Here is a 19,478-nt window from a genome sequence, read left to right as displayed (position 1 = left end):
TCGACCATGCTTCCCATCATTACTGGACACATTAGGCATTGTAGAACAACTCACACCAGCAAAAGTTTCCTCATCTCATGGAGGAGGAATGATCTAGGTGGGTATTGGTGGCCACTTGCATATCCCACTTGGACCCCCACCATTGTCTCTTTCATTTCTTTAGTTTCCTTATTTGTAGCACAATTTACAATTTTTGGCATTTGTTTGGGCCTTGAACTTCGGTGCCGTTTTGAGGCCCTAGATGACATTTTTTTGGGAAAATGCCTCTAATGATTTCAACAAAAACCACGTGATTGGATGTATTCCATGGATATATATTTCAAACAAGGTATCATACGTGTCAAATAGAGATAATATGAGCAAGTTACGACCTCGGGAAGTTGGCTACCCAACTAACCCCAATGGGGCCCATAAACTCTTGGTGTTAAATCTCCTTGGATTAGGGTTTTGGTTGTTTATGTTTTTCTCTTATTGTTCAATAATAAAAAGGCCCTTGAGCCTCATTGTAACTAAGTTTAGAGGCATGTAGCCTCCACATCTCTTCTCAGAGATAAGATACCATTGCCCAAGCTATCTTATTTCCATTTTGTTTGTAAGCATAATTTAATATTTTTCTATTAATGAAATGAAGTGTTTTTCTGCTGCATATTTGTATTTATGGTTATATCTGTAATTTCTTGCATTCCTGTTTAAATCTAGATCAGTGGTATCATAGGGGCCTGCTCTTTCCTGATTTTATTTGCATGCCCCCAACAAGGTCAAGATATAATGAGCTAGGATTGAACTGGTCGAACCTTTGCAAGACTAGCCTTACAAATCCTGACAGACTCCTATGGTGGATGAAAAGAAAGACAAGGGTATAGGAGATCCTATCAAAATCTTTCTTGAAAAATCCCTCGAGTGACAAAGGAACACGATGATGCACAACTTTTCCCAGATCCTTCAGTGGCTACCCAGGGGCGACGCATCTACTTCCAACAGCTACTTTGGAAGAGCCACACCCTTTATGGTACAAGTTAAATTTGACATTCCCATATTTGAGGGTTAGATAGATGTGGATGCCATAGATAAATGGTTAAATCTACTAGAAGGTTATTTTTCTGTTCATGATTTTCCAGTTAGGAAAATATCACTTTCGAACTTCTCAAAGCTTCCCCCCATGTCATGGACCGGTGGGAAAACTTCTACCAGAAGAAGGATGAAAGTATGTTCTCAATGTTTTCATCTGCACCCACTTGGAATTCATTCTGGGATGCCATCACGAAGAAGTACTAACTTGTCGGAAGCTACGAGGATAAATACATAAAGTGGACCACGCTACGATAAGGAAGGGACCAAGTTGTGCTGGAGTTTACCAATATTTTTCATACCCTTTGCACAAAGTTTGGTATCAAGGATTCTGAGCGACATTTGGTACTCTAATACCGTGGCTACCTACATAGGTACATCTAGGATGAGATGGAGTTCCTGAACATATCCTCGCTTGGCATGACGTACCGAAACTCTGTCAAGATCGAGTAGAAGTTTAGACAAAAGAAGCGATTCTTTAGATGTATGAATTCAAAGAACAAAGGAAAAAGCTTGCGGGGTGACCCAAGACAACTTGTCGAAGCTGCAGGAAAAAGCCACCACCGCAAAGTCAGAGGAGAACACATGAAAGTGGTGTGAGTTCCATAAGATTCCCACTCACAACACAAGTGAGTGTAGGGCCAAGTAGTCACTGGTGGCCGAGTTGAAGGTTTTAGAATCAGATGCAAGTTTCGAGCCTGAGTCAGAACCCAACAAGAGTAATGACAAAGGGAAGTAGATTATTGATGTGGAGCCTAGTGCTAGTGTTGCCACTGCTAAGATCCAGATGAATAAACCCAAAGATCTAGAGGAGGGGGAACGTCTTTTCCACTCACAAATGTGGGTAAGTGTTCGCCGCTACAATTTATTGTTGACAGTGGCAACCAAAAGAAGCTTATTTCAGTAGAGGTCATGAAGTGGTTGGTCCTATTGACCATACCACACCCACAACCGTACATCGTGGGGTGGCTTCACCAAGGATGATATCTCTAAGTTAGCCAGTAGTGTCACCTTCCCTACAACATCAAGAACTTCATAGATGAGGTATTGTGTGATGTTGCTCCTCTCGACATTTGTGATGTATTATTAATACAACCATACTTGTGGAAACGACATGATTTATATGATTCTAGACTTCACTCTGTGATTATTTCGTTGGGTAATAAGTTATACAGGATACCAGAGGTAGCCCCACCTACCACCACCTCTTTGAGGTAATTATTTTCTTTCTTATTATCTCTCAAAGTAAGGGGAATATCATAGCCACATCCATGGCCCCCGGGAAGGGTTCCTCCATGCAGCAAAAGCAGGTGGATACAATCATGAAAGAATACAGGGACTTTTTCTCCTCACCCACAGGGGTACCCTTGCATTGTCAGGTCAAGCATTCGTTCGATCTAACTCTCGGAGCACCTCTACCCAATGGGACGATATATCACAACTCCATTTTGGATAATTCCAAGTACAAGAAGTGACATGATCAACATCGGGTGTCACACAAATTTCAGCTGGGCGATAATGTTTGGTTGCACTTGTAGAAAGAATGCCTTACCAGAGCCCATTAGAAGTTCAGACCACTCCGATATGGTCCTTACACCATTACCAAAGATGTGGGAGACAAGGATTTGGAGTGTAGCATTCCCCCATTCCTTTTTTTTCACCCAGTCTTCAATATGAAGACCTTCGACCATGCTTCCCACCATTACTGGACACATCATACATTGCAGAATAGCTCACACCAGCAGAAGTTTCCTCATGTCATGGAGGAACTCAACGCAATGGGGACCATTGATTCCTAAAGGGGGAGGAATGATCCAAGTGGATATTGGTGGCCACCTATCTATCCCAATTGGAACACCACCATTGTCTCTTTCAATTTTTTCAGTTTCCTTATTTGTAGTACAATTTACTAATTTTGGCAGTTTTCAGGTCGTGAACTTCCAGAGCCGTTTTGAGGCACTAAACGATGTTTTTTTTTTGCAAAATGCCTTCAAATATTAGTGAGGAAATTACATCAGCAGTGATAGTTCTCAAAGAGATATTTCCAGCGAGGTATCATATGCATCAAATGGAGATATTATGATCAAGATATGACCTTGGGAAGTTGGCTTGCCAACTAACCCCAATGGGGACCATAAACTCTTGGTGTTACATCTCCTCGATTTAGAGCTTTGGTTGTTTAGGGTTTTCCCTTATTTTTCAATAATAAAATGCCCTTGAACTTAACTATAACTGATTTCAGAGGCATGTAGCTACCACATCTCTTCTCAGAGATAAGCTATCATCGCCCGCGCTATCTTATTTCCATTCCCTTTGCAAGCATAGTTCAATATTTTTCTATTAATGAAATGCCGTGTTTTTCTGCTGTATCTTTTTATTTATGGTTATATCGGTAATTTTTTGTGTTCTTGCTTAAATCCATATCACTGGTATCAGGGCGGTCTGGTCCTTCTTTGATTTTGTTTGCATGTCCTCAACGAGGTCGAGATATAAGGAGTTAGGGCTTGAACTGGTTGAACCTTTGCAAGACTAACCTCGCAAATCCCTCCCGCCGCGAATGAAAATAAAGACAAGGGACGATCTAGATTTAAACAGGAACGAAACAAATTACAAAGATAACCATAAACACAGAGATGCAGCGGAAATAATACTTCATTTAATTAATGTAAAATACTTAAATATGCTTACAAACAGAAATGGAAATAAACTAGCTAGGGCGATGGTAGCTTATCTCTGAGAAGAGATGTGGCGGCTACATGCCTCTAAACTATGTTACAATGAGGCTTGAAGGCCTATTTATTGGTGAGAAACAATGGAAAACCCTAAACATCCAAAAACCTAACCCTAGGAGATGAAACACAAAACTGTGGGCCTCGTTTCGTGTAAATTGGTACATCAGCTTCTCAGGGTCGTAACTTTGGCATATGATCTCCGTTTGACACGCACAATATCTTTTTAGAAATATATATATGAGAATTACAACTTTGGGAAGAGAAACATCAGTTCAAGGACCCATGTTGCTCCTAGATTTCCCAAAAAACGTCGTTTATGGCGTTAAAATGGCTCCGGAAGTTTAGGACCTGAAAAACTGCTAAAAATAGTAAATTGTGTTACAATTTAGGAAACTGAAAAACTAAAAGAGATAGTTGTGGGGGTCTAAGTGAGATAGGTGGATGGACACCAACATCCACCTGGATCATTCCTCCCCCCTTAGCAAGCAATGGTCCCCATTGTGTTGAGTTCCTCCCTGAGGTGAGGAAGCTTCTGCTGAGCTGGGTCCCTAGTGAGCTGTTATGCAACCTCTGATGTGTCCAGTAATGGTGGGAAGCATCGTCGATGGTGGTCCACATTGAACATCTGGTCCAAGCGAAGGAGTGCGGGAATGCTTTTCTCCAAAGAATTGTTTCCCACAGCCTTGGTAATGGTGTAAGGACCATGTTGGAGTGGTTTGAGCTTCTGATGGGCTCTTGTAAGGCATTCTTTCTGCAGATGCAACCACTTTGTCGCCCACTTGAAACTTGTGTGGTAACCTTGTGGGTGAGGAGAAGTTGTTCTTGTGTTCTATCATGACCATATCCCTTTGTCGCTCCTACTGCATGGAGGGACCCTTCGCAAGAGTCATGATGTGGCGATGATCTTCCCCTTAATTTTGGAGTGGACCAGATAAAAAATAAATTTCCTAGTTTGGGGGATGAGATTGCTGCATTTCTTAGTAGTGATCAAAGAGATGGTGGTAGGTGGGGCTACTTCCAGTATCCTGTATAATGAATTACACAAATAAATAATGACAACGCGAGGCTTTGACTCATATACAACATGTCGCCTCCACAAGTATGGCTGGCCTAATAATACATTACAAACATCTAGAGGTGCAACATCACACAATATCTCATCTGTGAAGGGTTTGATGTTGTAGGGAAGGCGACACTATTTGCGAACTCAGAGATCTCATCCTTGGTGAAGCCACTCGATACTGTACGATTGTGGGTGTGGTGTAGTCGGTAGGCCCAATTGCTTCACGAACTCTACTAAAATGAGGTTCTTTTGGCTCCCATTTTCGACAATGAATTGTAGTGGCAAACCCTTCACCCACATCTGTGAGTGGAAAAGACGCTCCCCCTCCTCTAAATCTTCACGCTCATTCTTTTGGACCTTGGCGATGGCAACAATGGCGCTAGGCTCCACGTTAATGATATACTTCACTTTGCCATTCCCCTTGTCAGATTCTGACTCAAGGTTCGAACATGCATCTGATTCAGAAGCCTTCAACTCGACCACCAGCGACTGCTTGGTCTGACACTCACTTGTGTTACGAGTGGGGCTCTTATGGAGCTCACACCACTTTCCTATGTCCTTCTTCGACTTCGTGTTGTTGTTCTTTCCTTGTGGCCTCGGTGGGTTGTCTTAGGTTGCCCTGTCTTGGCTTTGTCCTTGGTTCTGCGATTTGGGGAAGTTGTTCCCTTGCTTGGGATTCGTAGATCCAAAGTCTCACTTCTTTTGTTTAAACTTCTGCTTGATTTTGACAGCATATCGGTATGCCATTTTGAGCGAGGAGATGTTCAAGAACTCCATATCGTCCTGAATGTATCTGTATAGGCAGCTGCGGTATTTGAGTACCAAATGTAGCTCAGAGTCCTTGACACCCAACTGTGTGTGAAGGGTATGAAAAATGTTTGTGAACTTCGGCACATCTTGGTCCCTTCCCTGCCGTAGCGTGGTCCACTTTATGTATTTGTCCTCATAGCTTTTGACAGGGTAGTACTGCTCCTTGATGGCATCCCAGAATGAATTCCAAGTGGGTGCGACTGAAAATAGTGAGCCCGTACTTTCATCCTTCTTCTCGCAATAGGTTTCCCATCAGTCCTTGACGTGGGGGGCTGCTTTGAGAAGAGCGAAAATAATATTTTCCCAATTGGAAAAATCATGAACACAAAAATACACATCTAGCAGATTTAACCATTTATCTACGACATCTGGCTCTATCTGACCCTCGAATATGGGGATTTCAAAATTAACTTGTACCTTAAAGGGTGTGGCATTTCCAGAGTAGTTGTTGGAAGTCGATGCATGGCCTCTGGGTAGACGCTAAAGGATCTGGGAAAAGTTGTCCATCATCGCATTCCTTTCCCACTCAAGGGCTTCTTCGAGAAAGATTTTGATAGGATCTCCTGCTCCCTCATCTTTCTGTTCATCTGCCATAGGAGGCCGTCGGGATTTGCGAGGCTGGTCTTGCAAAGGTTCGACTAGTTCAAGCCCTGACTACTTATATCCCGACCTCATTGGGGACATGCAAAGAAAAATAGAGAAAGAGTAGACCGCTCTGATACCATTGATTCGTATTTAAACAGGAACACAAAAAATTACAGAGACAACCATAAACACAGAGATGCAACAGAAATAATACTTCATTTCATTAATGTAAAATACTGAAATATGCTTACAAACAGAAATGGAAATAAACCAGCTAGGGTGATGGTAGCTTACCTATGAGAAGAGATGTGGCGGCTACATGTCTCTAAACTATGTTACAATGAGGCTCGAAGGCCTATTTATTGGTGAGAAACAAGGGAAAATCCTAAACATCCAAAATCCTAACCGTAGTAGATGAAACGCCAAACTGTGGGCCCCGTTTTGGGTAAATTGGTACATCAAATTCCCGAGGTCGTAACTTTGGCATATGATATCCGTTTTATGCGCACAATATCTCATTAGAAAGATATATATGAGAACTACAACTTTGGGAAGGGAAACATGGGTCCATGCTCCCAGATTTCCCAAAAAACGTCGTTTAGGGCCTCAAAATGGCTTCGGAAGTTCAAGACCCAAAAAACTACTAAAAATAGTAAATTTTTTTACAATTTAGGAAACTACTATAAGAGATAGTTGTGGGGGTCTAAGTGGGATAGGTGGTTGGCCACAAAAATCCACCTGGATCATTCCTCCCCCCTTAGCAAGCAATGGTCCCTATTGTGTTGAGTTCCTCCCTGAGATGAGGAAGCTTCTGTTGAGATGGGTCCCGGTGAGCTATTCTACAACCTCTGATGTGTCTAGTAATGGTAGGAAGCATGGTCAAGGGAAGTCCACATTGAGCACTCGGTGCAAGCAAAGGAATGGGGGAATGTTGTGCTCCAAAGAATTTTTTTCCCACAACCTTGGTAATGGTGTAAGGACCATGTCGGAGTGGTATGAGCTTCTAATGGGCTCTTATAAGGCGTTCTTTCTGCAGATGCAACCAAGCTTTTTTTCCCACTTGAAACTTGTGTGGTACCCTTGTGGATGAGGAGAAGCTATTCCTGTGTTCTGTCATGACCATATCCCTTTGTCGTTGTTGCTACATGGAGGGACCCTTTGTGATGCCAGGGTTTACCCCCGCTTACACCCACAATATGCATATAATTGCATCCACTCAGTAGTCCTAGGTATTTAAATCTCAAAGGAGTCAAATCCTCAACCACAAATGGTTAAGGCTCTCTTTTATCAGTTCCTTTATATCGAAACTCAATCACCCACTTAAACCCTCATTTACCTTTGTTAACCCTTAAGCCACATATATATTTAAACTCCATTTATAAGTAGACTTACACATGAAATCCTCTTATCAGTGCTTAATCCTTTATAATCCATTTACAATGGAAATATATGCATAAACATACCTTTTTTCCCTTTATATAGCCTCTGCACACTTACTCAGGTTCTACCTTTATCGCAATCAGATATCGGTGCCTTCGCAGGTCATAACACATACATGCCTCATCACCCCTTCCCCTCCGATATGTGACTATTGGAAGCATTTGAATAATGCTTAAGTCTTAAAAGACTCGGGCAACACATCTATTGCAATACACAAGAAACACATGGGAAACTCACTCCAAACACATTTAGCGGATCTCAAATTTTATACACTGACACTTATAAATGTCGTCGAGTCTGTCTCCTAAAGGCTTTCCGCTTGCCGTTTCGCTGAACTCCGATAATTGATAGCTCCGATCTCCGATCGCCGATCGACACTTTATTGTTATCAGCATATCGGCATATACAACATTTGACCTCTTCCACTTAAAATCACTGATCTGATATGCCTTATGGCCTGACAAGTTTATAGGTCACATTTGATAAGGTTTGGGGTCCAACTAACAAATCGCATATTGCTCTTTCTTTTGGCCAAGGTTCATTCCTCCCTTTAGATGGTTTGCGATGTGAATTTCTGGTTCTGATTTAATCCCAACCATTGATCTCCCAGATCTAACGGTTCCTATGCATCACTATTTACTTCTCCAATTGTTCTTTTTACTTAGAAATTACATTGTTTTCTTCAACATTTCTCCATGGTTCGGGTTTTTTTCTTCAGGTTCCTTCAAAGGTTCCACTGCTCAACTTTCTCTGAGCTTTTCTCTTCTTCGAAATATCCCTTTGCTATTTCTCCCCAGAGCTTCACTCTGATCTTCAACTAGATTGAATGACTCATTTATGATTCCTCTAAATCATTCTGTGCCTCTGCATATTCTTTAGAATTATACCTGCAACAATGTACAAAAACTACGAATTCACATGTAATGCATTCATTAAATACTTGTTTCACACACACTAACACAGTCAGGAATAAAACTCTCTATATATAATTATAAACAAGAGATTACATTCGAGACTCTGTGTCTTGCACATGCTTGGTCTTCAAATATTAGTGGCCTCCTCCTGCACTCTACCTGTAGGCTTACATTTATACCAGAAAGGTTCGTTGAACTAATCTTGGTTCAACTCCTAAATCTACTGAACTGACTCCTATATCCTCTATCCTCTACGTCGACTTCTTATCTCCATTTAATTCCTAAGAACTCTCCTTAATTCCTCGAATCATGGAGCTACTTAAAGAGTCCTAATTGACTTTAGACTCTTTTGTCATTATTTCTCACTCATGTTCTCATTTATTTGAGAGCATTTAAAAACTTCTTTCATTATCTAATTAAAGCCTAAATATTACATTAACTTGAGACTTAGGAAACTAATTTCCCTAAAACACTTGACCCCCTATGTATACTAAATATAATGATTTTCACTTGGGTTGAATGCTCCTACATCAGACTCCCAATGTAGAAAATATTCAGGATCTCATGATCATGTGTCTTCTGGTCTTTGTCTTCCTGGATCCCATTCTTTGTTTTGTAACTACCCAAATGTCTTGTTCCTTTCCTATTGTTGTACTTCTGTTGTCTTCTGATCCATCTTCTTCTCTTTGTCAATCAGGTTCGTGCTCTAATTGATCATTCTTCCTGATGCTAACATTTTCTTCCCTATGGCCTGTTTCATCATCAACTGCCACAATTCTTCAATTTCTTTTTCCATCACATCTTTGGGCTAGTCCATACTCTGCCACTTACTTTTGCCTCTTTCTCTTTGTTTTAGGTTGTTGCTGTTGTCCACCAACCCTTCAAATTTTTTTTGGTTACTTTTACTTTGTAGTTGTTAGTTCAATTTTTCTTCTACTTTTGCTCTATCTCCTATGCTTACTGCCTCCCTTTCATCCTTACCATCTTTCATGATTATTTCTGTCTGTACTGAATCATGAATTTCTAGCATTCTATCTAGCAATTGAGAATATCTATTCCATGGATTGAATTCTTCCACAGAATCTTCTTCTTTCATCTTTATTTGGCTGCTCATCTGTGCCAAATTTCCTCCAGCATCTGCAACTAAACCTGCATTCACAACATACTTGTTAAAATAAAAAACACAAGGCTTCTGTGCCTTATCCTCCTTTGGCAACAATTCAGTTTGCTGCTCTATTTCTTTCTCCTCTGTCAAAACATCATTATGCTATTTTGAATTCTCAAAAGAACTCATGAGACTGTCAACTAGTCACTCTTCCACATCATCTGCTCTAATGATGTCTTCCTGTTCTTTTCCACCATAGTGAACTCCTTCCTTTGTAGTGTCAATCTGTTGAACTTTCATATCCATCTCCTTTTTATTATGATTGTCATTCATGACAATGTTTTTGTTTTCCTTTTTCAACAATCTCTCTTGAACATCTATTCTCTGTTTTTCCAACTCCCTTATTTGATAATCTAATTTTCTATATAACTCAATAATTTCAATTGGAGTAGAATTTGGAAATTTTTACACAATTTTCCATACCTTCCTTTGTTATTGAAAATTCATCAGATATCCTTTTTCCCTTTGCTAATTCTTTTTCATATACTTCTTCTTCCTTAACATCTTTTAGTAGATGTCCTTCTTCTTCAGTACATTTTGCCTTGGTGTCCCTCTGTAACTCTTCTCCCAGAGTTATCCCTGTCTCACCATTTGCATTAACATTCTCCTGCATTTGGTTTTCATCAATAACATTAATCAAAATCATTTGATTACCTTTCTGAGACAATATTTCTTCATTCTTCATCAGAATAAGATCCCGATTCCTCATCTCCATGACAGCTTCTATAGACTCACCATAGACTTTTCCTTCTGTATGCAGTCAAATTCTTCTTCTTTAAAGAAGTTTTCTTTGTCACCTTTTACTTCTATATCTTCATCTCCTTTGAAGATATCTTCATAAAATTTCTTTTCTCCTACAATACCTTCCATTATACACAAACTATCAGTTTTAAAAACATAAGACCCTATGGTCTTAGTGGATGCTTCAACCATCATATATCCTTACAGTTCCAATTTCTCTTTATCACTCAGAAATTCTTCGGTGGTCTCCTCTTCAATCTCTTCAAGCCCTTCACTTGGTTGCTTGATATATTTCTCCAACTGTATATGAGACCTATCTATCTCATCTTCTTCCAGAACAGAATTTAGATTCTTCTTGTCTTCTTCCTCCTTTATGACAATATCAGCAAATCGTCCTTCACATGTTTCACTTGCAAACATTCACAAATTGTCAGATTTAAAATCATCAGACCTTTTGGTCTCACTTGAAGTTTCAGTCTTCAAGTCTTCATCTTCAGTTAGCATCTCCTCATGCCATTTTGAACTATCCCAATAGTCCATGAGATCTTCACTTGATCTCCATTCTTTATCTTTAGTGTAGTCTTCACTTTCTCCTAGAATTTCTCCCTATTTTGGTTCACAAATGGACTCTTCCATTTCCAACTCAACATCCTTTAGTTTTTCCATCAGCCACCTTACTTGTTTTTGTTGTAGCCTTCTTTGCATCTCATGACATTCCACTGGCTTCTTCCTCAAGACCCAACCTAGTCTTTGGATTTCCTCAAGTATTCTCCTTAATGCATCGAGTTGTTCTTTTAACTCTGCAATCTCTTTGTCAATTTCCTCTTGACTCATCCTCTTGCCATTTGCCTTGGCATCCTCTTTCTTTGTATTTCTTCTGTTGTGGCTTCTCTATGAACCTCTGCTGTGACTATCAATAGTCATCTTCTTCTCCTCTTCCTTCATGAGCTCCTTACTCATCTGCATCAAGCCTTTGCAACAACTAGTTCTCCTCGCTGCAATCTTACCTCACTAAGCTCTCCTCGCTCAGTCTCTTGGTAAGCATGGTCCTCTGTCTAGAACCTCCTCTTTAAAAATACCTTTGCTCCCTCTAGGCTTCTACAATCTCTTGAGAACACTTCAGCTACCCTCTCTCTCTATCCAATCCCTTGTTGGATTCTTCAGCTTCACTACCACTTTTTCTTCAAAGTGTTTTCCTTACTCTGTCTTCCAGAACACATCTGGTTCTCCTCTCACATCTTCTCTTGTTGTCCTTTACTAAGATGCTTCATCTGAAACTATAATCTTCAATCAAATTAAAACAAACATGTCATCTCACCTTCAAGATCTCAGCATGATCTTGTTTCACCATTCCACTTGTATCTTGAATGGATTTCCTCTGTCTCTTGCATCTGCAAGTTCTGCTACACATCACCTCTATGTGTCTACCTTTTGTCAGATTAGAATCTGATCCTTCCTCTTGCCTGCGTAAACACCTTAATACATAACTCTGTTCTCCATCCTTTCAAGAAATGTTCACACAGAACTCCTTTAATCTGCTATGATACTAAATGACACCAGGGTTTATTCCCGCCTACACCCACAGTATGAATATAAATGCATCCACTCATTAGTCCCAGGTATTTAAATCTCAAAGGATTCAAATCATCAACCTGTTGAAGGCTCGAAAAATTGGGGTTCCAACAAGGGGGATAACCACTCGGTCTGGACCTTAGGACAACTCCTTTTTTGTTTGGATTAGTGGCTCCAACTGGGGATGATGGGACCTGTTTACCAATCTATTTGTAATTTTCATGTTAACGGGATTATGTTTTTCTTTTCTAGGTTTCATGGGGTGAAAACTTGTTCTAAACTTAATCTAACTATCATATGCAATCTATCATAATAAAAGAAAACATCTAACTTTAAAACTATCCCAGGAGTAATGTTTGTATATGCGATCTAAAATGATTTCTGAAAGTAATTGACAATAAAGATCATTCAATTATGATAAGAAGAGAATTCGTTTAATAATGATCATTTTGTATAAAAAGCTAGCCGAAACAATATGAGAGATATATCACATAAAAAGTCATTCATATATTCAGCATAAAGAATAAATCATCATCATACAAAAGTGAAATAATGATAACTAAGAATTTAAACTTTCATACATAAATAACTGAAAATGATTTATTGCTTGATACACAGGTAAAAAGAATTAAGAGATAGAAGTACCATTTGTAATACGTCCACTCATGTGCTCCAGCAATATTGATCTCAAATGCTTTCTTTTCAAGATTAGCGAGATAGTTGTATTCCACCATCTTTTCTTATTCTTTGTCCCAGCTAAAATCATTCGGATCCTGTGCATCTGGATAGCTATCTTGGAAAGCCTGGAAAGTATATTCTTCAATTTTTCCTTTACCTTTGGCATCTTCTTTAGCTTTAGATGTCTGTCCTTGGTCCGAATTTACTTTAATTTTGTGGAGGTTTTGCTGTTGTGGAGTAAACATTACATCATGATTCTCCCACTTGTTAAGAAAGGGTAATTGATTGATATCAATATCTAAAAAGGAATCTTTAAATACTTTTTGGAACGCTGGAGAAGGCTAAACCGCAAACTCAACACCATCTAGAAGTTCCCATTTGAATATTTGAAACATATTAGTAACCGATTCCACTGACTGTTGCACCCAAGATTTATAGTTTTCATTAATGAATGCTTTAGATTGTCATCTAAGTTCAAAAATTACTGAAGTACAAATTTTATTTGAATTCAACAGATTGATTAGATGAACGACATTAGTATTCCAGTTTCCTGAAATAATGCTGATTGTGATTAACGCAATGCAGTTAATCATAAAGCGTAAAACCTTGCGTTCTCCTTGAAGTTCATCTAATTGTTGCAACACCTGTCTTTTCTCAGTCAGTTTTAACATCCCAAAATCTTTAAACCAAAGAGCCAGGTGTTTAATTCTCTCAATATTATTGCTGGTCTTTATTCCTCCTATAGTTTCTTGACAGATAACCTATGAAAATGGATTTGGAGAAAGTTGTTCTCAAAACCGTAAACTCTAATAATCCCAAGGAGATGAGAAACTCCTTAGGTATTGTAGAGTTTGTTGAACACATTGGGATGCTCTTCTCGATGGCTTTTTTCTACAAAATCCTCCTTTGATTTCCCAATCAACAAAATTTTCAAAAATTTCATATTGAGGGAAAGTATCATTGGGGGCATAATTTTCATCATTTCTCTCTAAAAAGGATGCTTCTAGTTCTTCAAAAATATTAGGAATCCTTAGCGACCGAAGATATCTTTATAATTCTGCTTTGATTGGGATGGCTTCTAAATATAGCATTTGAGCTCCTATATATATGCCTAAAGCAAAATCCACCCCTCCAATCAACTGATAATAATTTAATTCCTTTAAAATCCAAATCATATTTTCAGTGAATAGGGATGACCACATATCAGTCAAATGTTTAAAATAAATCTTCACCTGCATATTGGGCAAAGGATATATATTAATCAAATCAATATCTAATCCCAAATATATGCCAACATTATTTGAAGTCCATGCTTGACATATTCTAATCCACTGATTTCTTCTAAGTCGCAGACCTACCACTTTCTTAATTTCTTCTGTCAAATGGCTTGCATGATTTTCCAGAATTCTGAACCTCTCAACAAATGTGCTAAAATTGTCATCCCGAGGCCCCTTTCTAGGTAGAATAAAATGACTTTGCAGAGCTGAAACAAAGGCTTTACTCATGTCTCTAGTTAGAGAGTCTACTAAAAAATTGGAATTGCTGGGTATCCACTCGACATCAAAATCAAATTGTTGGAACCAAATTTGCCAAGAGAGTAACCTTCCTCTAGCAAGTTGTCTTGAAATTTTGGCAGATAGGAAATATTTAAAATTCATAGAATTAGTCCTTATGAGAAATTTCACTGGTGCCAGATATAATTCAAATTTTTGTATTCCATTAAATATTGCTAACGTTTCTTTTTCAGCAATATAATAATTCTTTTGGCTAGGAGAGAATTCACCTGATGCATATGCACAAAGTATTTATTCGTCCTTTCCATCTTCATTCTTCCTTCTATAAAAAAGAACAGCTGCCCAGAATTCATCAGAAGCATCTGTTTGTAGGTTCAAAAGGCCATTACCTAGTGGTTGAAGCTTGGGAAGCTTTCGACATTATTATTTGAGTTCCATAACTGCTGGAGTGCCTTTGGCTGACCATCCTTCTTGAAGATGCTTTTGGATTGGGGTTGTTTTTTCTGACAATCTGGGAATGTATCTATGCACATAATTCAAGACACCTAAGAATCTTTGAATAGTTGTAGTGTGTTTTAATTCATCTGGAAACTAAGACAATTTTGTAAGAATATGGGGCTGCATCTGAATTTGTCCATTAACCACATTAATCCCCAAGAAATCTATACTGTCTTGGAATAAAACCAGGTTTTTCTCAGACAGGACTATACCATGCTTTTGAACTTCAGTGATAAAAATTTCTAAATGATTTACATGAGTCTCTAAATCTGGACTATGTACAAGAATATCATCAATATATATTACAATAAAATCATATTTCCCAAAAATAAAATCCGTTCGTCTTTGAAAGAATGCAAGAGCATTTTACACCAAAGGGAACCACCTTCCACTGATAAGAACCTGCAGGACATGTAAATGCAGTTTTGTATCTATCCTCTTCCTGTATATGTATTTGGTAGTATCTTGATTTCATGTCAAATTTACTGAATACTCTGCTATGCTGAATTTTCTTCATGATTGTTTTTGGTCTTGGTAGAGGGTAATGAAAACCCTGAGTTATAGCATTCAGAGGTTTATAATTAATTACCATTCTTGGTTTACCTCTGACTATTTATGAGTGATTTTTAACTAGAAATGCTAAACAAGAATAGTGAGATATACTAGGTTCAATAAGTTCATACTAAGCAGCTCACTTATTTGTTTTTTGATTTCTTGTTCATCTGCAGGGGTGCATGGATCAATTTTCCCTTGACTCCATTATCGTGTAGAGTCACTATTTCTTGTTTTATACTTTCAACGGTCCAAAAGTGCTGAGGATTATTTGAACAACTTTCCATCAGTCTTTTATGTATATCAATCTGCTCTTCAGACCATTTTGGGTCAATGCAAGCCTTTTGTTTTGACTCCACTCGTTTCTCATGTAATTGCAGAACCTCTTGCCAATTGTTGGAGTCTTTAATGGGTTTGCATGCACCTACTTTATTTTGAATATTCTCATTTCTTGCCTCAGAATTTGCTATGGATAGTCTGGGCACAACAACAACCTTCTTTTTTAAATTAATTATTAGTTTATATTCACTGATAGTAACTGGTAATACAGAATTGATAAAAGGCATGCCACACATTAAACTTGTAGATGGATCAAAATGCTAAATAGCAGAAATTTTAACAATACTCCCCCCAAATTTTATAGGAATATTATCCACATAGTGTGTTAACTGAACAGATCCTCCAATGGTTTCAGAGACTAGAATGTTTTGTAGTCGCTTCCAAAGAGATTTAAATAGCGAGGGTCGAGCAAAATTATTAGATCCACCAGTATCAATAAAAGCATCTACATTTATCCATTCATGGAGAACTTGGACTTGGACTGGAATTTAGATCAGACTATTGGTTTTGATGATCTTTTTTAATAGAGCATTTTCTTCGACTCTATTAAATGCTGGGACTAGACAATTGGTAGAAGCAGCAATACTCTTTTTATATGGACAAAAGGAATTAAGTTCAGGCAATTTCTGTATTGGTTGCTTACCTATTGGCTTTTCATCAACAGTTGTATCCTCAGAGTCATCTTCAGAAACATCTGTAGTTTCTTCTATTTCTTCAGTTTCACTGATGTTAGTCTGATCACTATAGTGTAGTTCTTCAGAAAAATCACTATCTGTACAAGAGGGGAAAATATTCATTTTCTATACAACAGGCGGATTGTCTTCTTCATCTAAAGCTTCTGTTAAGATATATGCATTAGAAACTTCATTGTTTGCACAAATAAAGACCAATAATCTTGAAATTCCTCTATATCAACACAGGCTTTTAACTTGGAGGAGGAATTGTTAGGAAATTTTCTAGCAAAGTGGCCTTCCTGCTTGCAAATGAAACAACAATTGTTGTTTCTTGGGTTCTTTCTCTTTTTTAAAAATTTAAATTTTCAGAAAGGCTTCCAGGGATTGGAGACTCCTTTGGGTCTAAATTTTCCATATCTCTTTGATTTCTTCTTCTTTAATGATGTCTAGGGAAGCATTGTTTTGCAGACCTCTGAACTAGGTGTAATATCATGTGCTTTCTTCTGCCAGCACAAATATTTAACCTTTTCGGTGCATCTAAAGAGAATATCAACCCAATAGATTTGGTCTATCCTTTTATTCTGAACATTAAGATCTCTCATAATTAGATCTCGTAAATTTTAGGGAAGCTTGGACAAAAATGCAATTTTTTGAGCTATGTCATTGGAAAGATTTTCTTTAAAGACTTTTGCCATAAAATCTTTTCCAAATTGATCAAGATATTTCAAATCTTTTAATTCCATACGTCTTAAGTCTATAAGAAATAGTTTTTTCTCATCTATTGGCTCAGGGACAAATTGTATCTTTAGTAAAAGCTCTAGAGTGGCCAGTCCTGCTTCTATGACAGCTCTCCATTCTTCATCCAATGGTCCTATCCACCAATCATATACAATGCCGGCCATTCTTTTCTCTGCTAGGACCATGATAGAAACATTATCTAATTTGGTGGTGACCTGCATCTGATACAGAGCACCAATCCATATCCTGATTGATTCTTCAGGATTGGAAGAATTATCTAAATCAAGAATATACCCACTGGTATTTGCAGCATATAAATCTTCTTCAATGCACGGGTATTTTGGGACTTCTTTCAAGACATGAGCTTTATTTTGATTATTTATGGAAGGAAGAATAAAAGAAGGAAACTTAGAGGCTACCTGATCTAGAGTCATGATTTCTTTCTTTGAGGAAAATTGCTTATCAACTTTATAGGCTTCCCCTTTTACACTAGCCAACTTACTTGAAGGTTTTGAAGTTGACCCCTTTGCACTAGTGGCTGTAAAAGCTCCTTCGGTATCTTCATCCTCTTTTTCTCTATCCTAATAATTGGGAGTGCTCATATCAAAAGTAAACTTTAGAACTTCTTGTGCTTTTTTCTTTTTTCTTCTTCTTCTTCTTTCCTCCTTTGCAGATTTCTCAGACTGTTGTTCTTCATATAGTAGTCTAAGATTTGCATTAATTAATTCTGATTGTCTACCCAAATCATCAAGGACATCTTCTGCATGTGCACACCAAGTGGTAAGATAGTTTCCTATCTGGTGGACTTCGTCAAGATCAGTGGGGCTTTGAGAGTTATGTTGAAGGAGTGGTGCACATTCAGCTCGGGTTGGTGGTTTTCTAGACTGAGAGGAAGAAGTACAGAACTTTGTTTTCGGTGGCCATTTTCCACCTTTAACATATCTATGATTTGCATATTGAAATTCTTTGACAAGAGAGAAATTAGATACATATGTTCTAAACATCTTATTAATGGCAAGGAATGGCTTTTCTTCTGGAATATACAACTGGTCTGATGAAGTAGATACAATGGAATCTGTAGATGGATGGCTATATACATTTTTTGAAACAGATTTACGCCTACTGGTTACTGGTTGCTCGATTTCAGAGATGGCTGGTAGCACATGTTTTTTAGGCATAAAAATAGGTCGAGGTACTGATGATCTATCAGGTAAGATTCAGACATGACCATCGCTTACATACATTCTTCTTATTTTGTTTCTTGGAGTGTATGTTGATGTCAAAGATTTGTATTGAATATACCAGCCATTGGGAAGAGATGCTTTATCATAAGGAACTCCTTCTACTTGAGCATTATTGACTCCAACGGTGACACAATCTTTTAGCACTGGTTGCTTTAACTTGGGATGGACAGTATTTGTAAGCTGAAAAGATGCTTGGACTAACACATAAAGGAATTCACTATCTTCTACCATTTCAAGACCTTGGGCACCAACTAATAATTTCCAACAGTCTTTTAGATGAGGATCATACAGACTGATAGAATAATCGAGGAAAATGGTGCCATGTTGATAACCAGAAGATAGATTTCCTAATATTGTTCTGATACGAGCATGATCATAGATCTGATGTTGGGTGTCAAATACCTCAGATATACATGGAGTGTTAAGGCCATGACGAAACAGTGGGGCTAGTCCCATCCTTATCCCTCCAAAATGAAAATAAGCAAACCGTTTTTAAGCTACATATTTTTTTGAATTTTTTAATTTCATCCTCAGAAAACATAATTAAACCAACAATCTGGACAGAAGGGCTAGAAATCTTAAGTTTTAGCTCAACTTCTTCCAAATAACTCTTCTTTGATAAACTGAATAGAGATGGAACTTGATATATTTCTTTTGAACTTAACACAGGGGGGTTCTAATTCTCAGGATCTTCAACTATTTCATGTTCATCTAAATCATTTTCAACAGAACGAGAATCTACCTCAGTAACAGTGCATCTGTCAATATTTGAAAATGATCTTAAGAAGTTAGCCATGATTATAAACTAGACCAGAGATTGAATAAAGCAACGTTTATCTACTCAACAATTGTAAAACAAGAGATTTTCGAAGGCGTCTGTCAATATTTGAAAATGATCTTAAGAAGTTAGCCATATCCTGATTGATTCTTCAAGATTGGAAGAATTATCTAAATCAAGAATATACCCACTGGTATTTGCAGCATATAAATCTTCTTCAATGCGTGAGTATTTTGGGACTTCTTTCAAGACACAAGCTTTATTTTGATTATTTGTGGAAGGAAGAAAAAAGAAGGAAACTTAGAGGCTGCCTGATCTAGAGTCATGATTTCTTTCTTTGAGGAAAATTGCTTATCAGCTTTATAGGCTTCCC

At 38.1% G+C, this 19,478-nt stretch overlaps 1 protein-coding gene across 1 annotated transcript in view; it reads right to left on the bottom strand.

The window, feature by feature from the left end:
• Positions 1 to 16,468, bottom strand: part of LOC149228218 (DNA-directed RNA polymerase II subunit RPB2-like) — a 102,174-nt gene extending 85,706 nt beyond the window's left edge. The window contains 1 exon segment of the mRNA XM_089380707.1: positions 16,315 to 16,468. Coding sequence (XP_089236833.1) covers positions 16,315 to 16,468 — 154 coding nt within the window.
• Positions 16,469 to 19,478: the final 3,010 nt, after the last annotated feature.

The sequence above is a fragment of the Pinus tabuliformis genome, chromosome J, assembly GCF_031772625.1.
Source record: "Pinus tabuliformis cultivar Carrire ecotype Pingquan chromosome J, CPIR1, whole genome shotgun sequence".
Taxonomy (NCBI): Eukaryota; Viridiplantae; Streptophyta; class Pinopsida; order Pinales; family Pinaceae; genus Pinus; species Pinus tabuliformis.
The sequence above is the reverse complement of the archived record's forward strand: the minus strand, read 5'-3'. Positions and strand labels throughout refer to the sequence as shown.